This window comes from Cyprinus carpio, chromosome A17, assembly GCF_018340385.1.
Source record: "Cyprinus carpio isolate SPL01 chromosome A17, ASM1834038v1, whole genome shotgun sequence".
NCBI lineage: Eukaryota > Metazoa > Chordata > Actinopteri > Cypriniformes > Cyprinidae > Cyprinus > Cyprinus carpio.
In genome coordinates, this window is record NC_056588.1 from 15238220 (window position 1) to 15256318 (window position 18099).

At 36.4% G+C, this 18099-nt stretch overlaps 1 protein-coding gene and 1 pseudogene across 3 annotated transcripts; one reads left to right on the top strand and one right to left on the bottom strand.

The window, feature by feature from the left end:
• The first annotated feature begins 1546 nt into the window (after positions 1-1546).
• On the top strand, positions 1547-7525 carry LOC109097629 (annotated as a pseudogene).
• Positions 7526-12100: 4575 nt separating this feature from the next.
• LOC109107034 (Krueppel-like factor 11) lies at positions 12101-17221 on the bottom strand. 3 transcript variants are annotated; one of them, XM_042774631.1, is made up of 5 exons: positions 17075-17187; positions 15712-16122; positions 14335-14589; positions 12887-13697; positions 12101-12807 (listed from the first exon to the last, which is right to left on the bottom strand). In XM_042774631.1, the coding sequence occupies exons 2-5, from the start codon at positions 15751-15753 to the stop codon at positions 12512-12514; spliced, it is 1404 nt and encodes a 467-aa protein (XP_042630565.1). In that variant the 5' UTR covers positions 15754-16122; positions 17075-17187; the 3' UTR covers positions 12101-12511. The 3 variants fall into 3 exon arrangements, with proteins under 3 accessions (XP_042630565.1, XP_042630566.1, XP_018975854.1); XM_042774632.1 differs by having other exon boundaries at positions 15712-16103; positions 17075-17090; XM_019120309.2 differs by lacking the exon at positions 15712-16122 and having other exon boundaries at positions 17075-17221.
• Between the last annotated feature and the right edge of the window lie 878 nt (positions 17222-18099).

Sequence of the window (18099 nt, forward strand, 5' to 3'; positions counted from 1 at the left end):
GTGGGAACTGGTTCCCAAACTAAAATGTGACTTAAATAGGTTTTTATTTTTGCTTATTACTATGCCTATATGTTTATCAAGAGAGGAATAAAGCAAGTCTGTGGAAACTTTTCTATCAAACATTAAACAGGCAGATTGCCGTTTTCAGCTCGCTTGATCTTTCTGTTGCCCTCTATAATATTTTACAAACGTAAACAAGTGTTTTGGAAATCTAGTTATAATTTTTTATTTTTTTTATGGTAACAAAATGACTAACTACTAGCCACAAAACACAAATCAAACCAAACGTCTACCCAGTGCACTAATGACGGGAAGTCCGAGTCGGTTCTTTCGAACAAATCGTTCAAAGGACCGGATCAAAGACGATTCAGTGATTCTTTTACGTCATCATCACACGGTCCCTGGCATGTTAAAGGGTTAGGTCACCGAAAAAATAAAATTCTGTCATTAATTGCTCACTCTCATGTCGTTTCAAACCCATAAGACCTTCGTTCATCTTCGGAACACAAATTTAGATATTTTTGATAGAATCTGAGAGCTGTCTGACCCTTCGTAGACAGCAACACAACTGAAATGTCCCCAAGTCCAGAAACGTAGCAAGGAGATCTGTAAAATAATCCATGTGACATCAGTGGTTCAGATCAAATCACAACAACGTAGAAAACAGATCCGGCGTGACTGTCACAGAACAGCATACGTCCCGCGGATATTCTCCAAAATGGCACCAGGGTGATGCGGAAGAGACAAATTGTTGAATAAATTATTATTATTATTATTTTTTCTCACACAAAAAGTATTCTCGTAGCTTCGTATAATTGCAGATGAAGGTTTGGTGTCACATGGATTGTTTTAAAGTTGTTTTTTTTACATTTCTGGTTGCTACTTTTTTTGAGTTTTCATTTTTTTTGTTGTGTGTGAGGGGGCTCTCATATTCCATCAAAAATATCTTAATTTGTGTTCCGAAGATGAACGAAGGTATTACGGGTTTGAAACGACATGAGGGTGAGTAACTGATGACAGAATTTTCATTTTTGGGTGAACTAATCCTAATTGCTTTAAACGATTTGAAATAAATATATGTTTTGCTCACAGTTTCTAAAATATTTTAGAACTTGCATTACCATAAAAATGTAGGCCTATATTAATCATAAAATTGCCTTGACATTTTAAAAGTTTATTAGTTTACATGACTTTTGCAGGTCTAGAAATAACACTTTCAAGGCCCCCTGGACTCCCTGATGCCCCCTAGTGGGCCCCCTGGTTGAGACCTTTTAAATGTACAGCTACTGAAGATGGTTATTTTGTCATGATTTTATGTATCCACATTCAGTTTGTTGCAGTTATGATTCCGTTGATTAAACACGCCTGAATTTACAACAAATAATTCTATAAATTAATTTACATTGCTTGGCTAAAAGCATTTTGCATGGTTTCATAATTTAATAAAATCCGCTTAGTTTCTCAATCAAAATTTCTGCTATTAACTTTTTTTTTACTCGTTAGATAAATCTCTAATACACTTTAAATGCTCTTTCTATGAGTTACTGTCTCGAGAACAACCGATTCACTGTAGCCGGGGAACGACCGGTTCTCGGTTCATTTAAAAGATCCGATTAAAAAAAAAAAAGATTAATTCATGGCATGGCAAGTGCGCTGAGCGGCTCAACTGATGCCACAAAGGGTCTGTCTCTCCAGAGCGCGGGCTCCTAAAACTCATCTGGAGGGGGTAACCTGTTTAAGACCATAAATATGTCACATAACTAAAAAGAGCTTGATTCAGTCGATTTGTTCAGTTTGATTTATTTGTGCAATTGAAGAGAGAGGCACATTAGTGCAAGGATGGAGACGGAGCTATCAACAGATGTGGAGAAACTATCTGAAACCAGTGAAACTCAAGATATTGATACAGATGATCAGCTGGACTTAAATCAGTTGGACGGGCTCCCTTTTTCTTCAAGATATTACAAACTATTAAGAGAAAGAAAAGGTCTGCCGGTGTGGGGAGCGAAATGCGAGTTTTTGGACAGTTTTTTGATTAGTAGGATTGTTGTGATAGTTACTGGCACAGCTAAAACAGGACAAAGCACTCAGGTGAGTTTATATGTCAATTTATATAATAAGTTTATAATGAATTCATCATAAAATGAGGATATTAATTGAATAGCCGTTTATATAAGTATATTCAGGATCAAATAGGGCTGAATTTTGAACTGAACATATTACTTTTAGATTGAATTGAATGTGAACTTTATATTGCATTACATTCCTTCATCTTTTATGCAAAAGATCATATAATATGGGGTAGATGCAACATATTCATTACTGCTAGTTCATTTATCACTGAAAGTACCAAAATTTGTGAGTGTTTTATTTTTGAATAGCCTTACAGCATGTTGTTTTCTGTGATAATCTTCATTTAGATCCCTCAGTGGTGTGCAGAGTTTTGCCTGTCTGCGCAGTATTCAGAGCGGCAATAAGTCAGTCTGGCGAACAAAGAGCCAGAACAGTAATGTGAACAGCTGAGAGGGTCTGACTTAATGAAAACACTGACCTTAAGGAAAACACTGACAATTCCCAGAGTAAATTATCATCCAATCACTTCTTTTTGTCTTCAGTTACCTCGTCATTTTTGTTTGTAGATATATTCAAGGATTTTGTATTAAATCTATGCTAATTTGCACTCTTGTTGCTTTCCAGATACTGCACAGATGATGTGTTGCTCCGGGAAATGATGTCGGACCCCATCTTGGAGCAGTGTGGTGTGGTGGTCATTGATCAGGCCCAGGAGCGCACCGTCAGCACAGACCTTCTCCTCGGGCTGCTCAAAGACGTGCTCCTCACACGGCCAGAGCTCAGGCTGGTCATCCTCAGCGCCCCTCACTCCACAGAGAAACTGCTACATCGCTACGGAAGCGTTCCTCAGATCTGTCTGGAAGGGCCACGGACATGCGAGGTGGTGTACGGCGGTGGAAGACGAGGTGTGAAGGATTACCTCTGCTCTGCTCTTAGACTAGCTCTGGAGATACATCAGAATCAAAACCATGGAGACATTGTGACATTTCTGGCAACTGAGCAAGTAAGAGACATTTAAACTTTAATAAGTGAACCAGTGCTAAAATTTTGTAATTCTTTACATTTTGTTGACATTTTTAAACTATATATTATGTACAAATAATTGTATTAATGAACAAATAAATGGCATTCATTACATTTAATACAATATAATTTTTTAAATATAATTAATTAGTATTTATTGTTCATATTTCTTTTTATGAGGTAAATTGTTACATTTAATTTATTAATATATAAAACAATATATAATTAAGTGGATATTTAATTATAATTAAATATATAATTTCCTGTTTGCTTTATTTGTGTAAACAGACACAAAGTACTTTACAGGCTGAAGAACTCAAATTCAATAAAATTATATTATATATTACAGTATTTTATGTATAAATCATTTTATGTATTAAATAGATGCTGATTTGCATTTAAATGTATAATTTAATGGTCTATAATATATCAATAATAATATATCTACAATAATATAAAAATTAGTCTGATTTCATATTTTTATATTTTATAATGTATTTTTGTATATTTTATATTTTAAAATGTATAATGATTTAATTTCTATATTTAAACATTTAATAATTAGATTTATTGAATTCTTTAATCCATAAAAATCATTTATAATTATTTATAAGTTGATAATTTCCTGTTTGGTGTAAACAGACTTAAAGTACTCTGCACTTTTACAGACTGAAGGACTCAGTCTCAGTTGACGTTTTACAGTCTTAGTCTGTTTCTTTTTTTTATTATTATCATCTCAGCCTCTGTGAGCCCAAGCAACGTGCAGATCAGTATTTTAATGGATGCTTAGTTTTATGTTACATGAATGTAGGATGACCATATGTGCCCTTTTTCCCGGACATACGCTTCCTGGGCAGGATTTCTGTATTGCCTAAAATATCCAGGATTTGGTTTTGTTTGCGCTTCGCAGACCAATCAGTGTATGACATCAAAGTACTGTGAGAGCTATAGAGAGCAGACGGCTCCTTATGCTTTCGAATCACTCTCGCAGTACCTTGATGTCACACTCCGTTCAGTCTGCCCAGTGCCTGTTCAGTTTCTCTTTAGGTTCTATGTTTTTCCGAGCTTCTTTGCTGGTCGATAATGTTCGATGATTTAATGTTTATTTGTGTTATTTGTTTTTGATCACTACCTTCAGCAAGTATGAAAACAGGAAAACAAAGCCAATACCTGGATATTTTAGGCAATATAGAAATCCTGGCCAGGATGTGTCCGGGAAAAAGAGCATGTATGAATGTCACCCTGCCTTCCTTGAAGGAATCTAGCATAGAACAGGAAACAGTCCCATTTCCATGGTAACAGAAACTTCTCTTTCTCTTCTCATTTTCAAGGAGATTGAATGTGCCCATGCCATTTTGCGGCGAAAGGGTGCCAGTCTTGCATTGTCTCATGGTAAGCTGGTGCCTGTGTCTCTGTGCCCTGGAGACAGTCTCTCAGTGCTCTCCGAGGGAAGCAAGAGTAGGAGAGTCTTCCTCACCTGCAGCCCCAGTGAAGACTTGTTCTGGGCCGTTTGGTTTGTGGTTTTTTGTTTGGTGCTGGAGAGATATGTATGTAGTGAGTTTGTTTTTTATTTTAAACTTTACAGTCTGTTCCTTATTATGAGCTCTGTGTTATATACTGTATACATTTTGATCGGTGGGCATAAAGCAGTGATGTTTTATTGTGACAGGTGTACAATCCTAGAATCAGAGCCAATTCCATTGTTATTCGACCAATCAGCAAGAGCCAAGCTGAGAGCCGCAAACAACTTGCAGGCCCAACAGGTGAGCACTTTTTGCTTTCTAAAATTCTAAAATAAATCTTAAAATAAAAAGAAAAATTGTACACACATTGCCATTCAGAGGTTTGGGGGGGGGGGTTTTCTTGAAAGAAATTAATACTTTTATTCAGCTAAGACGCATTAAATTGATCTAAAGTGACAGCAAAGACATCCCTAATATTACAAAAAGTTCTATTTGAAATAATGTTCTTTTGAACTTTCAGTTTATCAAAGAAAAAAAATTGATGATGTTTTTCTACAAAAATATTAAGCAACACAACAGTTTTTAATGTTTTTTTATTGGTTGATTTTTATTGATGATAATATTTGGTAATTAGAATGATTTCTGAAGGATAACTGAAGACTGGAGTAATGATGCTGAAAATCACTGGAGTCTGGTTTAATTTTGTTGTATATTAAAGTAGTAAATTGTTTTTTTTAATTTTTTAAATATTTCAAAATATTATTAATTTTACTGAATATTTGACCAAATAATCTCAGTCTTGGTGAACATAATCAAAAACATTTAAAAAGTCTTACCAACCCCAAACTATTGAACGGTTTGTTTACTTGAAATAAAAGTGTTTCTTAACATTTTTGGCATGCATTGAATCATATCCCTGAAATGTTTTATTTCTGCAGGCAAATGTTTCTGTTTCAAGAGGACGTGCACTTCCTGCTGAGAGCATCCCTCATATTCTTGAGTCTGACATCACTTCCACTGTGCTCTTCCTGAAGCGCATGGAAATTGCTGGCCTGAGCCACTGTGACTTCATTGACAGACCGGGTGAGATACAATTCTTATACAGTTTATCAAATCTCTTTAAATTTCAATCAAGTATCTTAAAACTTAGCACTATATTAACACAGATATACAGTTGCTTGGTGGTTTCTTCCAAATCACAAGAATTCATTTACAAGTCTCTAGATATGACTCTGGGCCTGTCATCAATGTAAATTGAAGGAATTTTTTGCTCCACTATTGAAATATTGTGTAATATATGTGTAGCTACACTGATTTTAAACAGTGAGTATGCATAATTTTCACATATTATCACTTTAAATTATTCATACATTTGTATAATAACTCATACGAATCCAAGCAGTCCATCTGAACACAAACAAGTTGTTCACCATCCTCTGTTTACAAAAGCCAAGCAAAGCTGGGATCAGCCAGGTTCTCTTGGCTCACATTAAGGGTGCAGATGGGCCTGTCCCGCTTATGGCAGGTATAGATATATAGAAATGATATACGTAATAAAACACTTTAGTAATACAGTATATTGTTGTGCTAGTTCTCTTTCAAATTATTGCATTGTGACAGTAAGGTCTTTGATGAAGGCAGATTAGCAAACAGCACAGTGTTTTACATGTTTAAGTGTGTTCAGTGTCTAAAACACTTCCTGTGTGCTGCTCTAATGCATTTTCCGTTGTTTAATCTCTGTGTTCCAGGTGGTGAGAGACGTTGACGGGACAGGGAATTACTTCATGCTGACCCATAAACATGTGGCTCAGATCCACCCACTGTCTGGCTACGGAACTGAGATGCACAAGAAGAACTTACCGGAATGGGTTCTGTACCATGAGCACACGCTGTCAGAGAACAACTGTATCAGAACCGTCTCTCAGATCTCAGCACACGAGTAAGTACTGGATCATTTGCTTTGTTTCAGAACAAATAGAGCTGGAGTTCATTATTCATTATTCTGCTCTGTTCATACAGCTATAATGCTTCCAAAAGACAAAAGCTCCATACTGACTGAACATATACAGTACTTGGCAGTAGTTTATCTGCTTATGATAGAGCAAATGTACTGTATCTCATGGGAAAACATAACTATTTTATGAGGTGCCGATTTCATATTAATTTGTACAAAAGCATGCAATTTTTAGAATAAAATTGAGCAAGATGGTCCACCCCTAAAGTAAGCAGATTGAACAAAAACGTACGAATGAGCTCATATGAATTCATAAGAATTAGCCACTTCTTCACCACAATGTAATGTAAAAGAGTTATGAATTGCCAAAAGAGACAAGATAACTTTTTATGAATGAACTTTAAACAATTTAAACAACAATTTGTTCTTCTGTGTTTTGTAAGTACCGGTATATGGTTTCTTTTGCTGTTTGCTTGTGACAGGTTCATTCAGATGGCACCGCAGTACTTCTTCTACAACCTGCCACCTAGCGAGAGTAAAGACATACTGCAGCACATTATAGATCATGGTTCAGCTGCCCCATCTAAAGGCAAAAGAAAATCCCACCCTCCCAGCAGCCCTGCCAGTGAAGAGCAGATCCATGAGCGCTGTACCATACAATGACTGGGGAAATAGTATGGCTTGCCACTTCGTTACCATGACAACAAACAGGATGCTTACACTGCTGGTCTGTTACACAGTAACAATGGAATTTAAACAAGGAATCTAAATTAGTTTAACCGATTAATCAACAATGATGAAAAGAAAATATGTAATCAAAAAAGGCCAGGGGAACAACATTTAGTGTGCACCTCTTTTCACGGTGCCCAGGACAATGCTTCTAAGTAATAGTGGTTTGTACAGTTTGTCTTCTCTCTGCTGAATTAATAGCAATTTAAACAATCGACTGCTGTGCAGTAGTCAATGAATAAACTGTCGTTGACTTTATGGTGTCTAAAATGTGCTTTTTAAACTGTAGCTACTAGTTAGCATTTTTAAGTAATATATAAATAATACAATATGGTTTAGCCATATGCGTCATAGTATCATTATACATTCATTTCCTTTTTGCATTGATTATGCTTCCCATTGGCTAGTGAATATATATATATATATATATATATATATATATATATATATATATATATATATATATATATATAGTATATGTATTTATTTTCAAGGTTTGTTTTCTTCAGCTAATATAATATTTTGATTTCATATTAATCTCAAATGCACTGTAATAGTTTACATAGAATAAGAAGTTAAAAAAAATTTATTTAACTTTTTGTAAGTGGTAGTTCTTTTTTGCCAAGTGTCCCAAACTTCTTATTCATACTGAATAAAGTCCAAAAATGTTCTGAAATTATATAGGACTTAATTCATCTTATCTGTTAAACTGTTACATAGTGAATACTTGCCAAATATCACTGCAACTTTAGATACTATTAATATTCATTCATGTTTCACATCAAACCGTAAACATCAAACATAGCCTAATTTTAAAACATAAGCAGAAAATTGTCTGTTTTTGTTTAGACGCTTCCTGTGGTCACAAATTATTTAAAGGTTTTATGATGATGTTGATAGTTAATATATGATATAAATTTACATTTGATTCAATAAAAGCAGCATTGTGTTAAGTTTTTTTTTTAATCACTGTTTTGACATTTTTAATGGATTTTTAAAAATGTTTTAGTGTGTTGTTGCAGTGTATCGTCACACAGCTGTTCAAACTACAGATCCAGTTCACTCATATAATGACAGATGGAAGAAGTGGACGCCACGCTTGCAGTTTGTAAACAAAGTTTTTGATTGGCCAAATGAATGCGCACGTCATCCACATTTTTGTCAGACGCGTCGCGTACTCGCAGCGCGTTCATTCGCTGGTTATGAGAGCGATCTAGTTTTTCGTTGCATCGCTGTTTGCAACAAATGCAGTATTAAATCTAATTAGATAAAAAAGACTTTACGGTTGTAATTTGTTTTTGCGCGTTCTTTTTTTTCCCTAAAATTTCCATTTTATCTTGCTGTTTTAGATTATCAGCTACTCAAATAGTTTGTCACCGCTTGTAGGCATGTGAAAATTGGCATATCTCAGAAGGATGCCGTGAAAATGTTTAATCTGAAAGATGGGCACAGCAAAAAGCAGGATGAAAAAAGTCGCACCAGTAACCGAGGAAAACGTCTGTAGCGGCGGCATTCACCGGGATGAAAGTCAGCTGTTTGGTCCCTCAGAGACCAAACCCGCAGACCGGCGCCTGACGATCAGAAGGAGAGCCCAGCCTGACTGTAACAGTGAGGGGCAGGACTCTGAGTTTTCAGCCGACGATCTCGCGGTGGAAGTGGACAGAATCCTCGCTGAGTGTGTCAGCACTGATATATCACTGAACAGGACTTCTTATAAGATGCCAATGTTTGGATCGAACTCTTTAGGGCTTTACTATGCCAAAGCCCAAGACAGCTACAGCTTCTACAGTGGCAGCACACGTGACAAAAATGAAATTAACACAGTGAACAAACCAATCTCTATTCATAAAAAGGTAGGACTGCTGTTCATTTTTAAAGTTGTTCCATTAAAATGCTAAGGCCGCACCTTTTTCCATTTGGCCAGTGACAAAGGCAACTAATCAATCATAAATTATTAATAGAAACTATTAAAGCCATTGAGTAAGGAATCCCTATCTATTTCCTGGCTTTCTGAACAGGTCAGGCCTTCACAGGACCTGCTAAACTGTGCCAACATAGAGAACACAGCGACAGCTTCGTAAGTGTATTCCATCAATTATTGATCAGAACTTAGTGACACACATCATTTCCAATGAAAGAGGTTAGGTTGTGTCCAGTGCCAAGCTTGGTTGAGGGTACTGGTCTGTAATGTTAAAATGTTAATATTGATGAAAGTATATTTTACAACACATTTTATCATTCATTTTATCATTTGATGTCTTCAGATGTCTATTGAAAATGAAAACACTCTGTATAAACTGTGAAATCATCTCTTTTTTTTAGAGGTTAATAAAATAAATGATGATGTGGTAACACTTTACAATAATGTCCCATTAGTTAATGTTAGTTAATGCATTAAATAATATTACCTCACAATGAGCAAAACATTTGTTACAGAATTTTGAAATCTTTGTTAACGTTAGTTAATATAAACACAAATATTCACTGTTAATTCATGTTAGCGCAGGTCCATTAAATAATATTAACAGACACAACTTTTGATTTTAATAATTCATTAATAATTTTTTTTTTATTCATTTTAACTAATGTAGTTAACTAATGTTAACAAATGAAAGCTTATTGTAAAGAGTTACCAATGTATTTTCCCTGTATATTTTACACACACATTTTATAATTTGATGACTTCAAATCTTTGTTGAAAAAAACAAAACATTATTTTACCTGTATATTTTACAACATTTTTTATCATTTGATGATTTTAGATGTCTAATGAAAACCAAAACCCCTGTATTAACCATAACAATCTTTTTTTATTCTTTATCATTGATCAGGGGTTCTGGAATTGGTGGAGGTTCATCTGTGGCCTTGCCTATCACGTATGATGCTTCAGAAGAGGACCTCATGAACACAATCGAGAGAGAGTTTGGTTAACAACCACCATGATCTTCTGAGACAACTAAAAGAGAATTGATCTATGAGGAGGATTATTGATAAATCACTACAAAGTATTAGGATTATTTTTATATTAATCACTGATGTTTTGGCATAAAATGTTAGATTTTAAGATATATATACAGGCCTACCTAAAGTGATTTCCATGCTCTCGGGAAGGCTGCTAAAGAAGCCTTATGTTTCAGGATGAGGTTTATTCAGTTTAAGTCATTATTCTAATAAAAAGGAAAGAAAGAAAAAATATACTTTGCTTTTGACTTCTTTGAAAAATAATATTCTGTAAAGCAGCTTGCCTGAGAGAATAACATATGGAGTGGATAATTTAGTTCCATTTCCTGACCACATTTCCAAAATCCTCCACCCTTCTAAGACAGGAATTCACATCAGCAGTTTTAGAGGCTCCATGGAGGCCCCCTAACTGCCCTAAACTACCCTCGTGTATCCTCACCAGATTGAATAACCTCCAAAATGCTGAATACAATTTCTTTTGAGGAACACACAATAAAAATCATGCAGAATCTGGTAATGTGTAGCTTAAATTAAATTAATTTGGTTCATTCTAGCTGTAGGAGCAGCATGAAAATCTAAATGGTTCCTAAATTGAATACATGTGTATTTAAAAAATTAAAAAATGTGTTTGTTTTGTCAACACCGAAAGTTGTCGAATTTTCTTTGTTTCTAACGATTCAGTAGAATGGAGACGAAAATCGGTATGACGACATCCTGATTAAAAATGTTTAACATATTTAATGTTATTCTTGTATGGAGTGATAAGCAAATTTGTTCTGTCAATGTTTTAAAATAATAATAATAATGAATTAAACAACCTGGTCTATCATAGCAGAAATTATATTAGGAACATATGGAGCGCTTAATTATAAAAAAGACATTAAGCTATTGACCACACGGTGTCGCTGTTGCTGTATTATAGGACAATCGATTGAAGGCTCATGGCTGAGGAAAGTCGGTCAGTAAGGCAGGAGGCGGTGCACCGTTCTGAAAGCTGATTGGTCGCGCCTCCCACAACCACAGTTTTTCTTGTAATCTGATTGGTCCTCTTTTAAACGCAGTAGGTGAAGTGCGCCACTGCATATTACCCTTTAAAAACCGTGACAGTGGTCTGAGCAGTAATTACAGACATCCGGTCTCAATCTCTGAGGGAACATTAATATTACTGGAAAGAACACGATTTATTTCCTGCCTGCGGTAAACAATAACGCACTTTTTTTTTTTTGATTATTTCACAATGTCCTTTCCAAAACGTGTTTTTCCACATCGGAACTCACATTGTTTGGCAAACAAATAAATACATTTGCTCTGGATTCAGTGCCTTATTACTGACACATAAAATACGTAACTTACAAAAATAAATGTATACATATTTAATTATATATATACACACACACACACTCTCACACACACATTATATAACATATAATTCCTATATTCCTATATACTAGTTATTAATAATGACATCTTTTAAAACAACCGAAATGTCTTAGTAGCCTATGTGTCTTTATAATAAAGAATTGATCTATTCTTCATTCAAGGGGGTTTCTTTTAAATTAATTTTGTAAATTTCTACTGACCTGAGGGTTGCTGGCAGTGAACAAAATGACTTGTGTCAACATGCTGCTGATAAGGATTAGTGGTGATGCATTAGAAAAAGATCTAGTACAGGGACCTCACGAATCTGACAGGAAGTAGCTGCATCATGGGTGTGTCAGCAATATGAGAGTGGACGTTCTGTTACCACCAAGCGCAGCGAGAACAAGAACTGAACTACAGTCAGAACACTCCATCCCAAAACCACATAGGAGCTGCTGAATTTATTTTTTGCCACAGATTTGTTTTTTTACATTTTCAATTTCAGCACTTTAGTGCTTAAAAAATGACAAAAACTCACTTAATCTTCATAGTTTAATTAAAAAAGGGTATTAAATAAAAGTATTATATGATAATCACAGTGTAGATTAATTATCCACATATACATTTTTACATATTTTCCTTTTTCTAATTTTGTGTAGTTTAGCATACATTTCCACTAGATATGTACATATAAATGTATACAAAAAAATAATAAAAAGGAAGAAATTTTAAGACAAACATAGTACAAAGACTTTGGCAAAAGAGTGCATAAATCCTTTACACAATAGGAAACAAAATGTTCCATTGCAGAGTGCGAAATATGTGCAGCAAAGACAGGAGTCCAGTGCATAATCACGTTTTTGCCCATGAGAGAATCAGCAGCCTTGCCCTCATAAAGTGAGTCCCTGCATAACATCACTGAGAGTTCAGACTTCAGTCTCAAAGAAAGTCAGTTTGAGGCTGGCAGCAACATGCTGACCGGTAGTGCTGTGCCAGTGGGCAAGGCCTTGGCTGCGGTGATCTTGTTGAGGTTTCGCACCTCTGTTTGCCAAGATGGGATCTTCTTGGTGGTCATGTGTCGCCGTGCATGCTTGGTGAGGTGGTCACTTCGCATAAACCTTCGGTCACAGACCGGACAGACAAACTTCTTCTCACCCGTGTGTGTTCGCCGGTGCCGGGAGAGCTCGTCAGATCGAGCAAATTTTTTATCGCATCCTTCCCAGTTGCAGCTAAAAGGTTTCTCTCCTGGAAGACAGAAAACTTGTTAGATTACCTACTTGACCTAGACATTAGAGGTTAAGACTACATACTGAACATTATTTACCTGTGTGGGTTCTGAGATGCGCCTTGAGGTGAGAACTTTTAAAATAGGTTTTCCGACAGCCTGGGAAATTGCAGACATAGTTGCGCCTGCGGGAAAATTCGACCTGTGTGGCGCTGCTCTGTCCTGAGGGCACGTATACAGGTGCGGGAGCCAGAGGCAGGAGCTTGGTGTTGCCTAGGGTCATAACAGTCTGTTGGCAATGTGGAGCCGAAGAAACTGGTGACTGCGGCATCACGAACATCACCGTCCCCTGAGGCACGGGAGAGCCCATCAGGAGCGGCTGTGGTAAGATAGACTTCACCCCAGAGCTGGGATTCTGAATAAATGTGGCTGAGATGACTCCAGGTTGGGCCACCGGGAACATTTGGCATATGATTGGCGGACTGGAGGTTGGGGGCGGAGACTGAGCAGATGATGTAATGGAGGGCTTATCAGCCTTAGAAGGAAGTCTGCTGATGTTTTGGCACGTGCCTCCTGTAGGGGTGTCGGTCTCGGGTTGGTAGGACAAGGTGGGTGATGAAGGAACTTTCTCAGTCTTTTGTGGGTGGACAGCTTGTGGAATGTTCTGATATAAGGTCGTGTCGGCTGTGTGGCGTATTACGCTGGTTGCCATGGCTCTGCAATGTGGGGGTGTGGTTTTTTCTGTGGGGTGCTCAGAACAGGGCATGTGAGTGATGGAGGTCATGGTAGGGCATGCAGATCTTGGACTCGGGAGGCTGGGACACGGCCGGGCCAGCGGGGAAGGCGGGGCTGGAACTGATGTGGTGTTGGAGATGTCAGTAAAGCTGGGGCTGTGTGGTGGGGTCATGCACTGCAAAGAAAGAAAACAATCAGAGTTAAGAGGCGCACAATATATTGTTACCATATTGCTAACAGCCGATATTAGAGATTTTTTTTATTTATCAGTATCAATATTGCATATATAAAGACCAATATTGTATTTTATTTTATTGTGCATGCAATGAATTACTTTTTTCTTTGCATTTTTATATATATTTTGCTGTCATCTAACACTCATTATAAAGTTAATCTTTAAAACATTTTAATGTTGACACATACCTAAAAATCAAGCTCTTTGGCAAACAACTAAATCTCATTGTGGAATTTTATATGGATGACTGGCTAGTAATATCATAGCTATACTATTTTGTCTGTTCATCTCTCAGCATCATTACGGCACATGTGATTCGTGTAATCACAGTGAAGGAGCCTGTGCTGAAGTTCAGTTTGCAGACGTAGCTTATCTCAAGACTTCCACCTGTTCAGGGTGTCATAAAACCCTCCCAAAGTTTTCAGCAAACAAATCAGGTTCTGATAAGAGCTTTGAGCTACACCATGCAGCACCAGAAGACTGTGAGGTTCCCCGGATTGAATGTTACAAATGAAACAGAGCTTGAAATGTATATATTTTATCTTCTAGCAGATCATTCCAATTAATGATGACTCACCAGTGAAGATAGCGAGACAAAGTCCTTTGGGGTCTCTGGCGGTTCGGGGTGCAGGAGAGAATCGCAGGAGTCTGATGCTGGCGTGAGAGGGCGAGGTTTGAAGGCATTGGGTTTTGGAGACATCTGACTCCAGAAGCTCATATAGACCAGAGCTTCAGCAGCCTCGAGATCATTGTATCCCAGAACACTGCACGAAGATTGCTCACTGTGCTTTTTCCCTTCCAGGAAATCCTCACAGACATCCATCCGAGCTCCCTGAGAAGAGCACAAGAAGACAACAAAACTAATGTAACGTATTGCTTTGCAGGTGTAAGTAAGCCCTCTGGTAGTTTTGACACATAGAGCTCAGCTGCTGGGTAGATCTGAATGAGTCTTGCTCTGTCTTTATCTATTCATGGATCCAGAATTAGTATGATGGTCTGGAGGGACCCGCCATCACTAGACTGAAGTCACCTCCCACCGCAAAATAAAGGCAAAACAATGACGTGCCCACAAGCTGGCCATGTGAAACGGCTGCGAGCAAAACTTGTAACCCTCTGACAGACACGGGAACAGCTCGACGGTGCCAGAGGCCAGAAAACTTTGAATGTAAACCCCTCCCATTCGCTGCTCTTCAGAAAAATAATACCATTAGCCAGCAGCATCCATGTGTGTGTTTTTTTTTTTTTTTTTTACTGCACGGTTAACAAGGTGACTTATGTACAGTCTGCATATAGTGAGCAGTATGGTCATCTCAGCTTCAATGCTTTAGGTTACATAATACAATACACTGGTGGGATATCCAATGGGATCCAATAGACAACTTCTCTTCTGCGTTTTTCCAATTTTAAATGAGAATCCCAGATCAGTGTGGTCTCAGAGGTTTGGACACCACTGAATACCAAATATTTAATGAATTTTACACTAGAATTCCACTTCCTGATGTCAACATAAATTACCAGCAATGGAGACTATGAAAAAACGCATTAAAAGTCAAATGTATATATACACAGACAAGTATAAAAATATTAAGGCAAGGCACAAATATAAATACAATGTTAAACAATGAATACTTTCTTGAAGACGTCAACTTGAGGGTTAACAGGAATAACGGTTTGTCTATTAAAAAAAGAGCTTTGTTGTTTATCATCACAGGGCAAGTCAAGTCGGAGGTGGTGACAGTCGCATGTTTTCAGAACTTTATCATTTTTAGACACATTGTAACATTCCTTGATGCTGTGATGAATGGTTACAATGTAAGTGTGAGCTGACGTCAAGCGTTTCAGTTCCATTAACAGTTCAACACAATCAGCAATAACCTACCAGTGTCAGTGAATCATAAGCAGCTCGTTTCAAATAATAAAATAAATATTGTATAATTAAATATTCCGATCTTACCCCAAATAATTCCTCCATGTTAGAAAACTGACGTGTTGACATCTGCTCAAAACGTATGAAGAATAACTAAATGAAAAGTAGAGCCGAACAAAGACACGGAGCTGCTCCGCCCGTTCAGTGACGCGATTCGCACCGGAATTCAGTTCGTCTTTACCAGCAGCTGAGCTGAGTAAAACAAGCGCCAGAAAAAAAGAAAACAAAATTCACAACAGTATCACCCGCCACCAATGAAAAACAAATGTGTGTGAGACCTTGACCAATGGTGTGAAGGCCGACGCGTGATCAGTGCGTGATAGGCGGGCGATTGGAGGAGCAGGGGTGCGTGGCTGCCGGTGGGCGTGTGGAGAGAGTCAACAGTGCCACTGTAAACTCACTGAACTGAGAGTCCGGAACTGGGCGAAAGGTCGCAGCCTTTAGGAGCAGTATACTAGTGAAACATGTTTGTGTGTCTGGTCAGCTTAAACACGTAAGGGCTATACACAGAGCTTTGGGAGCCGAATTAGTATAGCAGACACGAAGAAGCAATAACACGAATGCATTTATGCTTACATCCAGTCGAATGTATCAACTGCATTGAATTAATAATTTTAATATTGATTAATACTTTGGCAATACGTCGATGACGAATGAGGATGAGTGGATACTTTATGCACCTTTAATACACCCAGTAATAATAATAATAATGCGTTTTCAAAAAACTATTGTAATTTTAAATAATGATAATATGTTTCAAACCCATGCATTTTTAAGGATACTCTAAAAGCCAAAACTATGTGCTATTTTAAATTTAAATGTACTTTTGACACATTCCTGCAGGGTCTAAAGGGGGTCATCTTTGTTTTATGGGTTTCTGTTACATGACAACAAAAATAGTTTCCTGCTCTTTTAGCTTTTTAAATTATTTTTCAAGATCTCAATTTTATTTTTTAATGTATTTTACTTAATAAATCATTTAAAAATATATAATTTAATAAATACATTTACCCTTATGACATGATTGCACACAAATGTGAAAGTGAAAATGTGAACAATGAATGTCCATGAATTTCCAGATGCTTATCATAACTGAACATGAACATGAACATACATACATACATAACATTTTTGTAGAGATTGTCCTTTGTATTTAATATTTAAAATGAATTAATTTAAACTATTTTAACTTAACATTATTACTGCAATTTTATTATTTTTTTTATTATTAAATTGTTTCTTGCAGCATATAGCATACTATTTTTTTCCTGTTGCAATAGATTGTGTTCAAATCACAACACAATCTATAGTTTACTTAATAGGCAATGAAATTTAAACATAAAAAATAAGCAAAAACTCTTATAATACTGTTAGTACAATATAAACTTACCTCAATCTTTGGTCTGATTTGAACCCAGTTAAGGGCCTTTAAAAAACAATAATTCTTGGACTTGTGAGGTGGATGTAACCATCTCTGTTTATGATAATGTGTTGAAAATTCTCCTGTCTTGCCTGAATTTAATAGTTTTTTTGGTCACACCCTCTCAGTGAGGAAGGGGTAACAGTAACTCATTTGTCAGCCTTCAGAATGAGTGACATTTAAGCAAGTCGATGTTAAATGAAGTCATCCTGGCAAATGTCAGGATGTTCTGATCACAGTCCCTGCAGGTGATAGACAATGCTGTAAAAGTGCTGTAGATGAGACTGTGCTTTGAAAGGAAAATCTGTTCAGGGTATTTCTTTTTCAGTCCCTGCTACGAATACACACTGATACCGAAAGATTGAGCATGAACACTGTCAGACTTCCAAGTATTTTATCTCAACCACTTATCAGTCATTTTAGTTGCCAGGGAATAATTTGAAAACTTACATTATGCATGAGTCTTTGAAGAGAATTACCCTAAAATGGGAGATATGAATGAAAAAAAAAATGATATAATGATTTCTTCACCCCTAAATTACATTATTAAAGTTAGTGAAATATTCATGAAATAATTCAAATGGCGAACCATCATGAAGGTGGTTGGAGACTATTTTCTGAACAGTTGAATAGTGACAGCATTTTGTGACTGAAGATAAATAAATCGTTTAGCACAGAAATATATGGTAAATTGACTCCAGTTAAAAAGTTAATGTTAGGACAATCAACATATATAGATATATCCTTAAGATAAAATAAAATGTATATCTTTAAACAAAATATATTTAGACTTTTAACTTTATAATATAAATATAAAATATAAGTTTATACTGTATAGCATTGTCAATAATGTTATTAAATTGCTCATTAAAATTATTTCAAAAATCAGTATTGTGCCCAATAAGAAAGTTGAAGTTACTTGCTCAAACAGAAGCAGTTCAAGAAATATACAGTCTTTTTATATATTTACTGTGCATTTCAATCATTTCAGTTTA

Bases quoted from the DNA above. Each gene is read 5' to 3' on its own strand.
- LOC109107034 (XM_042774631.1), bottom strand. From the start codon at position 15,753: ATGTCAACACGTCAGTTTTCTAACATGGAGGAATTATTTGGG. The intron at 14,590-15,711 runs GTAAGATCGGAA...TGCTCTTCTCAG, and splicing joins ACATGGAGGAATTATTTGGG to GGAGCTCGGATGGATGTCTG. The intron at 12,808-12,886 runs GTAAATAATGTT...TCTGTCTTCCAG, and splicing joins GCATCTCAGAACCCACACAG to GAGAGAAACCTTTTAGCTGC.